This window comes from Budorcas taxicolor, chromosome 4, assembly GCF_023091745.1.
Source record: "Budorcas taxicolor isolate Tak-1 chromosome 4, Takin1.1, whole genome shotgun sequence".
Taxonomy (NCBI): domain Eukaryota; kingdom Metazoa; phylum Chordata; class Mammalia; order Artiodactyla; family Bovidae; genus Budorcas; species Budorcas taxicolor.
This window is the reverse complement of record NC_068913.1, coordinates 89737227-89756560: the sequence shown is the minus strand read 5'-3', so window position 1 is coordinate 89756560 and position 19334 is coordinate 89737227. Positions and strand designations below refer to the sequence as shown.

Sequence of the window (19334 nt, the reverse complement as noted above, 5' to 3'; positions counted from 1 at the left end):
TTCGTGAACTATAAAACACAGGACAAAGGAAAGGCATTGTTAGTGAAGTAGTACTGCTGCTGCTGCTAAGTCGCTTCAGTCGTGTCCGACTCTGTGCGACCCCATAGACAGCAGCCCACCAGGCTCCCCTGTCCCTGGGATTCTCCAGGCAAGAACACTGGAACATATTAAAATGAACTATATTTCTCTCAAGAATCTTTCCACATTCATAGAACAAATGATCTATGGCAGGAGGGTAGGAAGTAACTACCTTTTTCCTTCCATGGTCATTGGAGTCTCATCATTTTCCCTTACCAAACCCTGCTATTTAGAAAGATTTTAAAATGATTCTCTCTTAAATTTATTAGTATTTTAGACTCTTATTTTTGATTGTCAAATAAAAGGCTTTTTTTCCCATTGAAGAGAGGGTGTTCAGATATCCTAGAATCAATCATGAAGTTGGACTCAGTTCAGTTGCAGTTCAAATTTAATCAGGGCATCTGACCCACAGATTCAATTTTTGCCTCTTCAGTACCTCAGATGACTCTGAAGGTCAGGCCCCCAGTAAGGGGCTTAGGGCCACAGTTGAGTCCAAGTTGAAAGGCTTCTAATGAGTTAAAGTCTGTGCAAATATTTCCATCCTCCAGACAAAAATTATTAAAGCTGGTGCTTCACTGAAACAATGTTAGACCAACTGGGGTAACTAGATCATGAGGGGCTACTAGAACAATCAGGAACATAGATTGCTGACTACTGAATGTCACGTCTGGTTATTTGACTTCCACAAAGCATGAGAAAGTTTTTTTGGGAAGCCAGTACAGGCTTTGCTTCAAACAGAAAGAACCAGATACTGCTGTCTCACACCCACTTGATCCTCAAGTAAGTATCATATTTATCACCCTCCACACCTTCTACCTTATCCAACACTACAGGCTGCTTCCAAGGAGTTTTATCTAAAATCATTGGGATCTCCTGGGATGAAAGACTTCCAAAGAAAGAGAAATGACTGTCTCTCATCTACTAGAATCTGAAACACAGAATGTGAGCACCCGTCCAGTGCCTCCAGTGGAATCCCTGGTCAATCCATCATTAGAACTCAGGCGCTCCCAGTGCCCAGATTCAAATTACTAGACTGTCTCCTTCCGAAAACAGCAAATCCCCAGACATCTCTAGCACTCCGTGAGATTACACAACACAGGGCACTGAGGTCAAATAAGTCTATTTCCTTCTACACATCTTCTCCCCTAAGAAGCCCTTCTTCCTTTTTGATGATTGGGACTTCATCAAGCAATAGCAGATGTGGGGTTTCATGTGCTATGTCATAAAAGACTCCATCTTTTTTATAGAAGTTTCCATGCTGTCTCACCCTTATGCACTGATTTTTCAAAAACCTGCATCAAAGCAAGTGTTACCTAAAAATATTTGCTGTACAACATTTACACAATTGTCACAACTTATGCACCATTGACTTATGCCTGGAAACATGTTCTGAGACTATTTAAAATGATTAACCCATATTCTTCAGGAGGTACATGGCTTCAATGAGCTTATGAAATTATTGTAAGTCAGAAATGGAAATAGTATTTAAAGATGACCTACTGAAAAACTAAACAAACCTCACTCAAATGAGAGGCCATATCTGCTTCTTCCCAACCAGAGTCTCTGTATGGTACAAAACAGAATCCACAGTTACCAAAACAGCTATGATCATCTTGGCAGCATGGAAGATGTCATCAAAACCCTATCATGTTGATTAAACATGATAGTGGTTAAACAGGCAGCATGTAGAATGTTTGGCTTCTCCTGAAGCTCACTGGGGAGAAGCAGCTGTTGCCCTCCCAGATAAAGTGACATATTCTTGGAGAAACAGAGTCCTAATTAGATATAAAATAATCCTCTTACCATCCAGCTGACCCCAAAACAAAAACACTGATAGAAAATTTCGACCTGTAATAGGAAAGAGGTTGAATCCATTTTGAATATAGTGATCGTCTCAGTTTCATAGAATATATTTTTCTCCTGCTTCACAAGTACCAAAGAACCACTTTCAACCCATAGTAGGTGCAGTGAATTCATATCCTTTCATCCAAGTGTTTCTTGAATATATTTACATAAAACACATTAAAGAAAATGTCAAACTTTTGTGTACTAGAGTTTATTTAATATCTGAGGTATCTTGAATGCATTTATACAAAAATACAGTAAATATCCAAGTTTTAGTTTATTTAATATCTGAAGTATCATATGGTACACTTAAATCTTTTAAAAAAAAATCTACTTAGAGTAATATTATAGATAACAATGCATTTTAGCCACAAGTAGGAGAGCAACAGAGGAATCACAAAATCCCATACCCAAAACATTATAGTTCTAATTAAATACATTAGAGTTTAATCTATATGAAAATATATTCTTTAGGGAATAAAAGTGGTTAAAAGTATATGTCTAATTATACAGTTTTTTCATACTTATAGCTAGAGCTAAATACAATTTGTATAGCTCATAAACTAGTGAGATAGTACTATTGAAAGAATACAATAACTCAAGATAAAAACGATTGTAAGAAAATCTAAGAATGAATCCAAGTAATTACATAACTAAAGCTATATAACCAATTCAGAGATTCAGAACTATCATTTTACCATGAGGTCACTGATTAATTTTGTCTGGATCTTACATAACATAACATTCACTCATTCAATGTATTCAACAAGTAGTTTTTGCATTCTCTCTATGCTCTAGGGAATGTGTTTGACCCTAAGAAAACCCTGTACAACAAATCGGACATAGACCCTGCCCTCACAGAGCTTACAGTCTAGTGGACAGACAGATGGGAACATAGGTTTCTGTAATACAGCATGAGAAATGCTGTTCTAGGGCCTCCCATCCTAGAGAAAGGAACACCTAAACTGAGACCTGTAGGATAAGGGGTGGAGGGAGGAAGAAGGAGATGGAAAGGGGATTCCAGGCAGAAGGAGAAGAACATACAAAGGCCCTGAGGGCCTAGAAAATAGTCTCTTTTAAAACAGTGGTTCCCAAATCAAAGACCTCAGAGACTTCTTGGGCTAGAATGAAATTTTCACTCATCAATGTGGAAATGAAGACCAAACTGTTAAGTTTTTACAAAGATAAAGTAATTCAATTTTAATAATCGGGTTTAAGGCAGCCCCATTTTCTGGCATTAAAATGGCCCTTCTTTTATGAAATATCCATGATAATAGATTTTATATATGTATATATAAAATAGATGACCCTATTTTTAAAACAGAAACTAGTGATGTATAGGTAGCCTAGTTGGTGAAGAATCTGCCTGCAGTGTAGGAGACCCAGATTCTATCCCTGGGTTGGGAAGATCCCCTGGAGAAGGAAATGGTAACCTCCTCCAGTATTCTTGCCTGAAAAACCTCATGGACAGAGGAGCCTGGTGGGCTACAGTCCATGGGATTGCCAGAGTCGGACATGACTTAGTGACTAAACCACCACCACAGTGATGTATGAAATCACTGTTCAAAGCATTAACTTATCCGAGGCATTTAACATGTTTAAAGAGCTGGCATATGGGAGACACCAAGAGATAAGGCTAAGAGGAAGGCAGGGATTTGGAGCAGAAGGAGAACTTTGGACTTTATCCCAAGAGCAGTGGGAATGATTTTAAGCAGGGGAGTGAAACTTGCTTACATTTGTAAAAGATCACTCTGGGATGTTCTGTGTAGAACATGGGTTAGATGAGGCAAGATAGCAGAGAGGAGGATCAGTTTGGCAACACTGCAATATCCCAGGAAGAAAGGAGATAAGAGCTGGTATTCAGGCTGAATCAGTGAGACTGAGTAGAAGATGGCTTCATGAAATAAACTTGGATAAGGAAAATGGGATGGTCAAATTTTATGTGCAAGTTTTGACTTGGGAAACTGAATCAATAATTGGGTTAATGAGAGTCCCTTGGACTGCAAGGAGATCAAACCAGTCAATTCTAGAGGAAATCAGTCCTGAATATACATTGGAAGGACTGATGCTCAAGCTGAAGTTCCAATACTTTGACCACCTGATACAAAGAACTGACTCACTTGAAAACACCCTGATGCTGGGAAAGATTGAAGGCAGGAGGAGAAGGGGATGACAGAGGATGAGATGGTTGGATGGCATCACTGACTCAATGGACGTGAGTTTGAGCAAGCTCTGGGAGTTGGTGCAGGACAGGGAAGCCTGGCATGCTGCAGTCCATGGGGTCACAAAGAGTCAGATATGACTGAGTGACTGAATAATTGAGCTAGAGATAGTAAAAGAAGGAGCTCCCCCTTTTTTGTGGAGGAAGACAGCACATTTGCTTTAGGATACGTTGAATTTGAGGTTCCTTTGTGTTCAAAGATCCTTTAGGCCAATTGTCTACACAGGTCTCATGTGCATGAGAGAAAAAGTTGAACTTCAGATAAAAATTTACAGTCAAAAAACATGTCGGTTGTAAATAAGACCATGGGTATGGATGAAATGTCCTGTTGAACGGAGCGTAAAAAAAGAGAACTTAAGATATGTTACTAAAGAGTTGGTAGGAGATGCACAACATAGAAAGAAGCCAGAAACAGAGCGGTTAGACCAGCTGGAAGAGAGCCAAGAGAACAAGATACCTGGAAAACCAAGGGAAGACCAGTTCCTGGAGTAGAGTAGGTAATAGTGTCAGATGCGGCAGCAACCAGTTGCAAAAACTGGAGGATGCTCACGGAAAGTAGCAACAAGCAAGTTGATAAGGACCTTGGGAAGGGCAGTGGAGGGAGTAGAAGCCAGATGACAATGAGGGCATCTGCAGGGACAGGGAGGAGCTCTTTTATACAGTGTGGCAATAAGAGAAAGGACAGAATGGGCCAGCAACTGGGGTTTGAGAAAGTGATTGATTGTTTTACGAGCAAAGGAGAGACTTGCTCATGGATACTGTAGGAGCCACCTGATAAGGAGAGTTTGAAGACTTGTTGCGAGCAAAGATAATCAATAGAAAATCACATGCAAAATATTAACTCTCTTTAAAAAAAATCACAATGTAAAGTTCTTTAAAGATGTGAAATATGGTGTTCCCCAAAGAACCCAGGATGCGGTTATAAAATTGTCAATGGATTTAAATATATGTCAGGATGTAAAACGATTCCAAGAAATTCTCGGAGGGAATCTCATTTAAACATATTTTTAAAGTCACATTTAAAAATATTATTTTAAATTATGGCAATTTTAGCTCTTGTCCATAGAGGTCATACTCTTTAAATAATATGTATCTTTGAATAGTTGGTGGTAGAGAGAGCTTCTCCATCGAGGTTGGCTGGCAGAGCCGCTGTAGCCCCATCAGTCTTCGAATTTTTAACCGACATAAATGCTTTAATGAGCATGGATTCTCTAAAGTGAATGGGAAAAACAAGCAAAAAATAAAAACAATATGAATGAACCTATAAGATACAGACTGTTTTAGAATAATACTAAGTGTCATTCTAAAAAACAAGCATGTACATGTTAATAACTGGTGTCTAAGTAAAATTCAAATTGCAATTAAGCATTCCACACCCTTCCTCTAGAATGCAAGCTCCATTGAGGTAGGTATTTAGTGTGTCTCTGTGTCAAAAACTCTGGTACTTTGGCCACCTCATGCGAAGAGTTGACTCATTGGGAAAGACTCTGATGCTGGGAGGGATTGGGAGCAGGAGGAAAAGGGGACGACAGAAGATGAGATGGCTGGATGGCATCACTGACTCGGTGGATGTGAGTCTGAGTGAACTCTGGGAGATGGTGATGGACAGGGAGGCCTGGCGTGCTGTGATTCATGGGGTCACAAAGAGTCAGACACGACTGAGCAACTAAACTGAACTGAACTGTGTCAAAAACAGAGCTTGACTTCTAGGGAGTGTTCAACTAGAATATGCTTTTTGTTTTTGTTTTTAACCTCGCCATGTGACATGGGGGATCTTCCTCCCTTGGGGATCAAACTCCCTGCAGTGGGAGCGTGGCCTTAATCACTGGACCATCAGGGAAGTACAGAATATGTTAAATGAATGAATGGACTTGATTAAAGAAAGCAAATGCTCATATCTCCTACTATTTATTTTTTAGAACTGAGTATTTTAGAGATACATTCCTTCGCTTCTGTTCTCTCCTACCAATCTTTCTGATGAATAGTTATCTGTGAATCATCTGATACAGCTGATTCCATATGTCAGTGATTCAATCTTAGATTTGGTTCAGTGTATGACACCTAAAAATTTTATATTTTTCAAAAAACCTGCTAATGTTGTTCAAATAACTGATGTTAGTCTTTCTTTTCAACTCTTACTTTATCTCTAGTAACTTTATCTTTAGTATAATTACAGTACCGAAATATTAATCCAGCAACAGGAGTGAGTGAAAAGGCAGCATTGCCCACAGGCTTAGAGGTAAGCTCTGGACTCAGTCAGCTTGGATTAAAATCAAGTCTCTGCCACTTAAATAGTATTTGTGTTATCCTGGACAAGTTACTTAACCCCTATGATCTCAGCATTCTCACCTGGGAAATGTGAATAACAATGGGACTCACCTCATAGGGCTGTTTAAATGTCAAACAAATTAAATTCATGTAAAGCATTAGAAAAGTGTTTGGTACATTGTAATCATTTGTGAACAATCACTCAATTCAAAGAGAATTGAGTGAATCAAAGAGATCACATTTCTTGTTATATTTGCAATTATAAATACTCAAGTTATTTTGAAAAAATTAAGACTGTTTTTCAAAAACTATTGAGGCAAAGTTATCATTACTAAAATAGACAGAATAAACCTATCTTTAAAAAAATTTATTTTTCCCTCTAACAAAAACTCTGCCCTACATATACCTGGAGAAATCCTGACATCCAGTGGTTAACTATACTTATAGCAGTCAACTGACTACACTCTAGTTGCAACGATGTGTCTGAAACAACTAGAAAACTTTCTGATCTTATTCTTACTTGGATTTCTTTTCTAAAGTCACAAGAATTTGTCATTCTTTTCCAATACAAACACATGGACAACGTATTACTAATTAGAAGCAAAATCTGTTCTATGACAGGAAGTACAGTAGTATTGGAGAAAGAGCCTGTGTTTAAATGGACTAGAGTTCAAATACTTGTTTTGCTATTTTTCTGTCTGTAACTTTGGGAAATAATTTATATAAGCCTTATGGTTTTTTCCTTTACAATCTCCAAAATATTTTAACTCTTTCATTGAAAAATATAGATAAAGCAACGGTACATACAGTTTCTTAAGTGATTATCAGGTGAACATCTGCAAACCTCTCCTAGGTCATGAATAGAACTTCCCCAGTCATCCCAGAATTCCCTCCACAATCCATCCAAACTTCATTCCTTCTTCCCTGTAAGAAACTACTCTTCAGACTTTTATAGTAATCACTTTCTTTACAGCTTCATTATCTTCGTGTGCTATCCCTAAACTATAGTATTGACAGTATTTTTTTTTTTAGTTTGATGTGTTCTTTTTAATTCTTTTAATCTGTTGGTCCTTCTCTCCATCCCCCTTCTCTTTCTCTCAATTAATCTTTAAGATCCAAAATGCTGTAGTTCTTCATCTATCCTGCTTGATTTTGACTTCACTCCTAAGTTGGGCTTTTGTTCAGAAGGGTAACTAGCTTCAAGAATTTATAGAGTCCAGACTATTATGTAAATCCCCTTTAGCCTTAGTTTTTAATTGTTAAAAATTAGCAATGATAATATCTAACTCTTCAAGTTGTGGGGGTTCATGACATGCTTACATACACATTTCAGATACTTCATATAACCTTACCATGTAGTAAAAATAACATAAAAATACTAATAATTTAGTCTTTAAAATAGGTAAATTTACTAAGTGTTTTTAATGCTGTAGGCATTATGCTAAGTGCCTTATATGTGACATCTCTTTTAATTCCCACAACAACCTTAACAGGTAAATACTATGCAAGCCCCATTCTGCAGTGGGAAAACCTTGATATAAAAAAGAATAAGTAACCACGTTCAAAGTCACACAACCAGTATGACTATCTTGGTTTTCTTATAGAAAATTAAACATTAAAAAAAATCCCCTCCCCTGAATGAAACAAAAATGATACAATAAATTGTTGCTTGTTTTCATGAAAATATCAGCCCTGAGTGACCTAAGCACTATGTGGCTCAGCAATTCTATACCAGGCCAAGAACAATGTTGCATCCTATTTCAGACCTGTCTGACCCCAGACGTCAATTTCTAGGCTCTATCATTCACTAGATTCTCTGAGATCCCTGTTTTAGTTGCCCCGAAGTCTATTCTATCATAGAACTCATTCCAGTGGAAGAGCCATGTGAGGAAAATCCAAGCTTACCACCTAATGTGTGTTCAGCTGAACTAACACTCTTTCTAGCCAATTAAATCTCCACCGTTTCTGCCAACTTCCGTCTCTTGCTACCATGGTCAAAACAGTCCAGATTCAGATCATATACTTTAATGTATGAGACTCTGATTGAAACTAAGTGCTTAGATGAACATTTCTTTTTATAGAACTTTATATCTAACAAATATGGTATGTAAATCAGGCAAACATTTCAATCTCATCTTTTTGACTATAAAATATCTACTAATTTGCATAAAATTTGCTTGATCTTAAAGAATGGGATGTTGTAGTTTTGTTATACCATTGAAGATTGATTTAGGTGTAGGTTCTAGGATGCTTCTTTAGCCTCCATGAAATTGTCCAAGTAGGTTTTGAAAGTACATTTTTCCAAACTCATATTTTGAAAGAGAAAACATTCCAAATTTATAATTTTTTCTCTGGTTGTTATATGTATTTGGGCTTCCCTGGTGGCTCAGAGGTTAAAACGTCTGCCTGGAATGCGGGATACCCGGGTTTGATCCCTGGGTCGGGAAGATCCCCTGGAGAAGGAGATGGCAACCCACTCCAGCACTCTTGCCTGGAGAATCCCATGGAGGGAAGAGCCTGGTAGGCTACAGTCCATGGGGTTGCAAAGAGTCAGACACGACTGAGCGACTTCACTTTCTATATGTATTTGGAGTAATTTTAGATGTATTTTTATTGAAACTTTCATAATATGATTCACTTTTATGATTGTAACTAAGCTTTAACCTAGAAAATACAAAATGGCCTGCCTGTAAAACATACTTTTCATAGTACAAATTTGTCAGTAAAGACCCAGAGAAACTAGATCAAAAAGGATATTTTAATTCATTCCATTCATTCATTTATTTAGTATTGAGTATCTACTGCTTATGAGGCTTTATGCTAAACCCCAAGAGTACAAAAATAAACAAAACAGATCCCTGCCCACATGGAGAATCCTATACTTTATGATATTATAGAAGTTAACTTTTAAAAAGTGAGTTCTATTCAGAATGTTAATATAGTTATGGTATTGTTCACTATACAATTAAACAGTTGGAAAGTGTCAAGAAAAAGCAAAAAGTATCTTCTATCAGAGGAACAATTAAGGATGATTTGAGAAAACAGATAAATCTGAATATAAGGTAGCACTGAAAAAGTATCAAAACTGACATTAAGAAATTTTTCCTATATACATTCTCCATAAAAAATTTTGTAGGAAAAACTTTTGCTTTTACCTAGTATTTGACGAATTTCTGGCCATTCTCTCTGTACTTCTAGTGCAGACTTCAGTTTAGCACACAGAGGGATATAATCCGTGTAATCTATTAATACACGAATAACACTGCCTACCAAGTGCTTCATCCAGGGGACTGTAATAAACTCACAGAACTGAGAGAAGTAATAAAATTGAAGTTAGTAGCACTTTTAATATACTATATTCATAAACAATTTTGTTCTGACAAATTACTTCCTTTGCCTTTTTACATGAAATAAAAGTACCCTTCATGTTATGAACCAAAAAAGCAAAGTAAATGATTTGTTTGTTTCTGTGAAACAATGAGCCCTGGAGCATGCGTGGCTCTGATGTGACAGTACTCAGCATAATGTGGAAGAACCATGCTATTTTCCATGATTCTTCTTACCGTGTTTCTAGCCCCCAAATTCCACTAAATAAGCATGAGTTATTAATTGCATACATTTTCCAAATTATTCAACATTTGGTTTCCAATTCAAGAAAACTATACTTTTGGGAGCTTAGTTTAATGCTTATTTATTTCCCCATCTCATTGCAAACAAAAACACAAGAAGAAGAAAAATATAAAAGTTGGAGTTGATTTTTCTTTTCTTGGAACATCCCTAAATGAGCAAAATTATGATGCTGATCCAATACAAAGAAGAGAGGGGTGTAACTCACCGGGTTATCTTTTATGACACAAGACGTCCATCCCGGCAGTACCTCTTGCTCTATCTCCGACCACACAAACGAGTTTCCAAAGATGTCCCCATGCATGCATTCGAAGCACATCTCCACCTGATAGCCATTATTCAGCAACAGCCTGAGCATTACCTCGTCATTTAGGGCATACTGTATGGCACTGGGGAAACGAGTGTCATTCACATGCATGAAGTAACAATTGACATTAGCTCCATGGGCAAGAAGCAGCCGGACAATTTCATGATTACTGGCCCTCACTGCCACCAGTAGACAGTTGAGGGGATCTAGGTTTGGGTCTGCACCTGCAGCCAGGAGGATTTCTGTGCAAAGGATATCATTATTGCAAACAGCAAAATAGAGCGCAGTCTTCCGTTCGTCATCATAACTCTCAGAAATGTGGTCAGAAAGCAGGCTATTGACATCAAAGCCATTTTCAATAAGCAGTTCTAGGCACTGTGCATTTTGTCCATCTGCTGCTGAGTGAATTGGTGTTAGCCCACTTTTCTGGATTGCATGTTTGGATGTTACTGGAATAAGATATTTCAGTGCACTAAAAAAAAAAAAAGAATTAAATATCCACATAGCAGGAAGAAAATCAAGAAATGAAATAAACCAGCTTCCGTGCTGGACAAGTGAATGCAATTTGATTAGTTTATTTTCTCTAGATAACCTTACACAAAAACATTCAGTCTTTGTCCATAGACTTAGTACTATTCAGTTAGTTTAGTTAGTTTTGATTTGTTAGTTTAGTTTTGATTTAGCTTCCCAGTCTAAATATTCCTGGGGAACCTACTAGATCTTATTTATTTGGTTCTAGAATTGTGATTCCTCAGGAACCCTCCCCAATTTTTCAATTCTTCTCTGAACAACATATTATCTGTAATCAACCAAGGCTACTTAATGAAGAAAATATAACAGAAAAGTAGGTCCATTCAATGTTACAGATGAATGCTTCATACTGTTGACCATTAATTAGAACCACAGAGTCACAGGAAATTAGAGCTGGAAGTCACCTTGGGCATTGATGAGTCCAACCCTTTTATTACCAGCAGAGCCATACGAAGACTTGAGAGGTGAAATGACTTGTCCAAGGTCACACAGATGCAGAAGAGTAATGACTAGAATTTAGGCCTCTTGAATTTTTATTTGTTATTCCGCTTTCACTGCTCCATGAACAATCTGTGCTTTAATATTGTCCATGTATATCCTCTCTACTTACTTGAGTTTGAATTATTAGTAACAAGAAGGGTCTTTATTGTTCCATCAATCTTACATGATTTCAATTGAGATAACTAACCACAGCTTGTATTACTAAGAACCTGTGACGAATAGCTGTGAATTTCACACTTGACTGATGAATTGGACATGTATGAGAGCCACAGGCAAGGAGAACTTGATCTCTTGTGCCTAATTCAGAGCTACCAGGTGTGAATTTATGAACACTGGGAGTAAATCCAGGTAAACTCTAACAACATGTCACTTCGCATCAATTACTTGTCATTAGCCACTTAACTTAGCCAACGTCACCACTGAAAGTGATGAAGCCTAATGAGTTCTCAGTTTTGAATTTATGAAATACATTTAATTGCCAAACACCATCCTTTCAAGGTGGGTAGATTATTATGATTATAGATTTCTATTGATGTGTTAGTTGTGGCACATTTTGTGATTTTAAAATATATCTGACCATTTTCTTAAAGAAATCTAAATTTATAATGATACCTTTCTATTCAAGGATATATTTTACATTATAATATCTGTTGATGTTGATAAAAATTGGAGTAATACAAATTTTAATCCTTTGCCAAGGGCAAAATTTTTAGAAGCCCTGTAGCCTTCTGATAAACAGATTTTTAAAAAAAGGCACATTTGGGTGGCACGTGCAGAAGTCTCACTTACAACTTTCTTCTAAGAGAAAATACCTTTTCATTTGACTAGCAGTATAAATTCAATGTGGAAATTTTTTAAGGTATAAGAATATAAAAAGAAGGGGGAAATCAAACAAACACATAGATATACAAAACTTGTGAACATTTTACCTTTTTCTGTTTGGATTTTGGGAGACATATTTAAGATTATACCATATATACAAATCTGTGTTTTCAACTTGAAGTGATCATGCTATGATTTGTTACTCACAGGTAATGTCCCTCATAGGCAGCTCGGTGTATAGGAAGATGCCCTGCTCTGTTAGGTATGTTTCCACTTCCTCCATATTCCAGCAGGAGGGAGATGCAGTCAGGATTGCCCCCTCCTGCTGCCTCAAACAACACCGATGCACCATCATCCGCCAAAGCAAGCACATCACCTCCTGGCAGGATAACACAGGCAGCAGAGTGACCACTGGGCAGATGCAAGATCATCTCCTTAAAAATAAACTGTTGTTTTCCTTTCTGATTAGGACTTAAAAATACAGAATTAAGAACATCTGTGTTCTTGGCCTTTTCAATAAACAATCATGAAGCATGTTTCATTCTATTGGAAAATCTTTCCCTCATTGACATCTGAGAAATCAAGTCAATTTTCATGATAGGAAAATGCTCCCTAAAAAAGGTCTAGTTAGACTTTTAAAGACAACAGTTAATGCTCTGTCTCATTTCACCAAATCTTTATCAACTGTCTTCTATGTGCAAACACCATGCATGATCCAGCAGAAGATCCTAAGATGAATAAGCCTGACTATCTTAAATGGCTCAGAGGGGAAATGACACAAAATATCATCAGAGAACACAAATTGTGTAATATTCAAATGTCATGAGGACCAGAAGGCATGATGTAGGGGAAAGTGGTCTGTTTGAATTACGGCTTTGTTGCTGACTGTGAGAGTTTGGGGCAAGCTACTTACTTCCATGAACTTCCAACTCCTTATCTGTAAACTACAGTAATATAGCTTATTTCATATGGCTCATTTGATAATTAAATGAGTTGCATTGTGGGGGAAGTTCAAAATGTTAGTCTTTTCCCTACAGAGGATCCTGGAGAATAATGTGGTCCTAGGCAACCCACTCCAATACTCTTGCCTGGAAAGTCCCATGGGCGGAGGAGCCTGGTAGGCTGCAGTCCATGGGGTTGCTAAGAGTCAGACACGACTGAGCGACTTCACTTTCACGCCTTGGAGAAGGAAATGGGAACCCACTTCAGTGTTCTTGCCTGGAGAATCCCAGGAACGGGGGAGCCTGGTGGGCTGCCGTCTTTGGGGCTGCAGAGTCGGACACGACTGAAGCTACCTAGCAGCAGCAGCAGAGATAGCCATCAGGGCCGGGCACTCAGATTTGTAGGTCCCCATGCATAGGATTCAAGTGAGTCGTGCAATAGGGGCTTATTGAGGGATGGGGTAAAAATCTGATGCCCAGATACATGCAGGAGAGGAAGAGGGGCCAGTGAGAGATGGGGAAAAGGAGATCTGAGAGGCAGGAGAAGCACTGTGCTTGTGCTCAGTCGCTCAGTCGTGTCTGACTCTGCAACCCCATGGATGGAAGCCCACCAGGCTTCTCTATCCATGGGATTTCCCAGGCAGGAATACTGGAGAGGGTTGCCATTTCCTGCTCCAGGGGATCTTCTGACCCACGGATCGAACCTGTGTTTCCTGCATTGGCAAGCAGATTCTTTGCCACTGAGCCACCTGGGAAGCCCAGGAGAAACATCAGCAACATGCAGTTCCTTTCCACGTACCTTTGTGGATCAGATGTTCCAAAACATCACAGTGACCATACTCAGCCGCAACACCTAACGGGGTCACTCCAAATCCGTCTTTTAGGTGGACATTGCCTCCATTGTTTAGTAGCAGAGCTATGATGTCTTTGCGGCCTTGTTTGGCTGCTTCATGCATTGCTGACCATCGCTTTACACAGGGCTGGTCAAGACTGGTGTTGTGTTTAAGCAGAGCAGATACCATGTCATAGGAGCCTCTTTTAACAGCTTAAAGATGATTTTTAAAAAGAACAGTCAACAGGAGGCATATAACATGAATCCTTTACATGGCACTAAACAAATTACCAGATTTAATATCAAGGGAGGTATTAGTGACAACTTTTCTTGTATCTTCCATACCCCTCTGTTTCTCATAATAGGTTTCTCTTGAGGAATGTAAGCATATAAGATGACACTGCCTTTTCTTTAAGACCCTGACCTGAGGAGGGGTAAGAGTTTGGTGGAAAACAGGATGCATGTCACTAAGTTAGGATACTTTTTGTATTCTTTCTAAACTTCTACTTCATCACCAAGGTGAAAATAATATCAATTTTTGTATCAGTTAAATAAATAAATAAAAATGTATGTAAAATGCTTAGTATACAGTAGGAGCTCAATAAATGATAACCATTATCATTATTATGATTTCCTCACTTCTAGGATCATGGAGCCACCTGTGCAGATAATGTTTATCAAGTTTTTCTCCCTCTAGAGAAAGTTTTTTTCCCACCAAAGTAGAAAATATTAAATGAACATTTCTTTCCCATACTCTTATGAGATGTTAGCAACAGGAATGTTTAGAATCCAGGTAGGTCAGTTGTTCTTCTTACAGGTGAAGTACAAGATAGCGGATGTACTATGTTTTCTGAGGTTCAGTAAATCAGATGTCTCTCTCCCTCTCTTATCTTTTTCTAGTAGCTGAAATTACACTGTTAAGTCTTTTTCTCTTTCGGATTGTTAATGGATTCTCCCAGGTTAGATATAAATACTTCTCCAAGATGTCATGCATTTTCCTCTTATCAGTATGTAAAATCTCTTAAGAAACAGAGCAGGATGAAGGTTACTCTCTAACACTTATTCATTTGTTCATTCTTTCATTCAGTTAATATGTGCTGGCTACATGTAAGTGTTAGTCATTCAGTCGTGTCTGACTCTTCGTGACCCGGTAGACTGTAGCCCACTGAGCTCCTCTGTCCATGGAGACTCTCCAGGCAAGAATACTGGAATGGGTAGCCATGCCCTCCTCCAGGGGGTCTTCCTAAACCAGGGATTGAACCCAGGTCTCCTGCATTGCAGGCAGATTCTTTACTGTCTGAGTCACTTGTTACATACAGAGGGCAGCAGGAAAAAGACAGACATGGTTCTCACTTGGGGAATTTTCAGCCTGGGGGTGAAGGCGATACTGCCTTCTGTTTGAATAAAAGATTCAAAGACTGGGCCTTTGCTGGGAAAGACAGAAGCGGATGTGGAGGCACACGGAACATCCTGGGCAGGTAAGAAGCCGAAGGTGGAAAGGCTCTGAGGCCAAGGCAAGAGAAATGGCAAGGCAGAAAAGGAGGATGAGGACAAATTGTCTATTTCACTAGGAGGGAAGCGAGCCATCACTGCAGCAAAATTTTAGTTTTTCTCCTGCTCACTGTCAAGCAGAATCTGTTGACAAATGCCTTTCTCTGAATCACCCACCTGCCGCTGGCAGCTCTAATTACAGTGAATTACCTCATCCTAGCTGGTGCTCTTGCGAAGCAAACATCGATAACTTAAACAAAATAAGAGATAAAGTGCCCTCATTTATCTTCTTGCTCCTATTCCATTTTTTCTAATTAGAAAAAAAATGTAATAAAATAATGAACCTCTTCTTTTATGATCTGTTTTCATTTTGTTTGACTCAGGGAACATTTTGATTAGAGATACTAGCCTTTCTTCAAGAAAATAATAGCCTATATAAGCCATATTCAACTTGAAATAACTAAAAAAATATTTTTTATATACTTATTTGTAGTTCAGTTTTTTGGAACTAAGAATATATTTTATTCCTCATAGAAATAATAATGAAAATCATGGGGAACCCCTCTTCCAAGCTAAACCGTGAAGACAGCCTTAATCAATAACTGGCTAAAATACTGAAAATAAACAAGGTACAGTATGTGTGTAATGTAACTAAGTAAAACACAAATTAAATAATTTATGAAGTAAAGAATACATTTCACAAAATATATGTATCTCTATATGCTTAGAGGAGAGCAAGCCTCAGTTGAAGAGTTAGGGAATTTAAGGGGATATTTTGCATAGGTTATAGGCAATTTTGAACACTTTATAGTTTGCTGGCACTTTCTTTCTTTAAAAAAAATGTCATTTTCTTTCTGGATATATGTATTTTGCCCATCCAGTTCCAGTTCAGTCGCTCAGTCATGTCCTACTCTTCATGAGTTTTGCCCATATAATTTACTTAATATCTTCAGTGATCATCTGACTCATATGATATACCAATAGAGATTTTCCTCTGTAGTACCTAGACAAAGATTGGAAGACTGAAAGAGGAGATGGAGTAAAGAGGATATATACCGATTTGTAAGAAAGAAAATGAAGTAAAATTAACTGAGCTGTGAATGGCGCCATGTTTTGGGAAAGTGGAAAGCAGAGGAGCTGAGCTGTTGTACCAGACAGTTCCCTTGGCTTCCTCTGCACCCTGGGACCCTCTGGCCAGGACAATCATGTGACTGTCCTACTGGAGGAAGGCGACACCAAGTTTAGAGGGATGGGCTGAGAAGGAGTCTGTGTGCAAAAAACACTTAATAACTATAAGATCATCACATATCAGATATCTACACTCAGCAAGTAACTGTATAACAAGATTGTAATATATCAAAGTACCATAATTAAGGGTCAGCTGGCTGCTGGGGGAAGAAGGGCCCTTGAGGGACCAAAAGTGAATTTACTTTTTTCTTTCTAAAGGATATCTCTAGTGTTAAAGAATCTGCCTGCCAACACAGGTGACTCAAGAGACACAGATTCAGTCCCTAGGTTCAGGAGATCCCCTGGAGTAGGAACTGGCAATCCACTCCAGTATTCTTGCCTGGAAAATTCCATGGACAGAGGAGCCAGTGGGCTCCTGCAGTCGGACACAACTGAGCGACTGAGCACACACAAGGATATTTCATAAATAAAGACAAAGATAATAGTGTCAGGTTAAGACAAAAATGGTGTTGTGCATACATTAAAAAAATAACAGCACTTTCCCCCCTTGTCTCTCCTTTATAAGTTAATAAACTATGAGTAGCATATTTCAAGTAGCTTCAAAATGCAAGAAAAAGGAAAAGAGAAAGTGCCATGGAAGATCCATTTCCTTATGAACCTAAAAAGATGACATAGAATCCACAATGAATGGCCTAAAGAAGGTAACCCAAGGGGAGTCCCTATCCTCCAGAAATGCAGCTGGTGGGGACATAAGTGAACACCTCCATAATATTTCCTCTGTGAGACTTTTGTTTTATCTATGATGTTACCATTTGGTTTTTAAAAATATTATTTCTAAGCATTAATTCTATTTTGATTCTTATAACTCAATGATCAAAGTTCCTTTCCCACATTTCAGTTATTGCTAGAGTAGAGAGACTAACAATTGAGACTTTGAAATGCAGACAAATATTTAATGCTCTGTTGTGGGCATTAAGCAGTAAAGGAAATTTTAAGTGAAGTAAAATGAAAACGAATGAGTGATAATCGTGACTTAGTTGTCCCTTAACAATATTAAGTGGATCAAGAATAGCAAATAGAGAATAATTTTATATTCTCAAAGTGAGATAATATATAAACTCTGGAAGAGTGTATCTTTTTTGCAGAAATCAAAGACTATAGAAATAGCAACAAATACATGCAAATAGTCCATGGTATATGCCTTTACAAAAATAATAAGTCATGCTAATAGTGGTGAAGCAACCGTATGTGATATTCTGGTAGTATCAGTAGATCTTGCTCAGGAAAAGTGTTCTGTTCATTTTAAAAAGCACCATGTTACTGTGACATAAAGTCTGGTAACATGTACGCAGAGAAAACCATATCTTCTTCAGTACTTGTATTTCACCTTTTCCTTTAGAATCAGAAGTTCCCAAGTTTTAGCTGTTCACAGTCTATCCAGGTAGAAACTAAATACCCCAGCCTTGCTTGTACCTAAGACTATGTGACAAAATCTGAACAAACAGGGTATGAACAGAAGTGCTGTGTACAACGTCTAGGTCATCCTCTTAGAGGCTGAAATTTTCCCAAGGCTGCCTCTTTCCTCCTCCCTGATGGATGGAAAAATGTAACATCTAAAGTCTTATGTAAAGGTGGTATAGCCATCCTGCCAAACCCTGGACCACTCCCTTCTGAATTGTTGTGTGAGAGAGGAATGAACTTCTTTCTTTTCGAAGTCATTGCAGTGTGTTTGTTTTATGTATCTGTGTTTGTTTGCTTGTTTTGTTATGGAAGTTTTATCTGTACCCTGACTATAATAATTAGTTTTTCCAGTTTAATCTGAATTGGAGAAGGCTGAAAGCTGCCAAAGAAACCCAAAGAAAGGCAATGCCAAAGAATGCTCTTACTACCGCACAATTGCACTCATCTCACACGCTAGTAAAATAATGCTCAAAATTCTCCAAGCCAGGCTTCAGCAATACGTGAACTGTGAACTTCCAGATGTTCAGGCTGGTTTTAGAAAAGGCACAGGAACCAGAGATCAAACTGCCAAAATCCGCTGGATCATGGAAAAAGCAAGAGAGTTCCAGAAAAACATCTATTTCTGCTTTATTGACTATGCCAAAGCCTTGGACTGTGTGGATCACAATAAACTGTAGAAAATTCTGAAAGAGATGGGAATACCAGACCACCTGACCTGCCTCTTGAGAAACCTGTATGCAGGTCAGGAAGCGACAGTTAGAACTGGACATGGAACAACAGACTGGTTCCAAATAGGAAAAGGAGTATGTCAAGGCTGTATACTGACACCCTGCTTATTTAACTGATATGCAGAGTACATCATGAGAAACACTGGGCTGGAAGAAGCACAAGCTGGAATCAAGATTGCTGGGAGAAATATCAATAACCTCAGATATGCAGATGACACCACCCTTATGGCAGAAAGTGAAGAGGAACTAAAAAGCCTCTTGATGAAAGTGAAAGAGGAGAGTGAAAAGGTTGGCTTAAACCTCAACATTCAGAAAATGAAGATCATGGCATCTGGTCCCATCACTTCATGGGAAATAGATGGGGAAACAGTGGAAACAGTGTCAGACTTTATTTTGGGGCGCTCCCAAATCACTGCAGATGGTGACTGCAGCCATGAAATTAAAAGACGCTTACTCCTTGGAAGGAAAGCTATGACCAACCTAGACAGCATAT

General features: G+C 38.3%; 1 protein-coding gene across 2 annotated transcripts in view; it reads right to left on the bottom strand.

Moving 5' to 3' along the window:
* Positions 1 to 2232: 2232 nt before the first annotated feature.
* ASB15 (ankyrin repeat and SOCS box containing 15) overlaps positions 2233 to 19334 on the bottom strand; it is a 42866-nt gene continuing 25764 nt past the window's right edge. For both annotated transcript variants that reach the window (XM_052638478.1, XM_052638477.1), the window contains exons 7-11: positions 13941 to 14186; positions 12408 to 12579; positions 10248 to 10818; positions 9568 to 9721; positions 2233 to 5355 (exon numbers count right to left, since the gene is read on the bottom strand). In XM_052638478.1, the coding sequence (XP_052494438.1) occupies positions 5183 to 5355; positions 9568 to 9721; positions 10248 to 10818; positions 12408 to 12579; positions 13941 to 14186 (1316 nt within the window). In that variant the 3' untranslated portion in view covers positions 2233 to 5182. The remainder of the gene's footprint in view (positions 5356 to 9567; positions 9722 to 10247; positions 10819 to 12407; positions 12580 to 13940; positions 14187 to 19334) is intronic.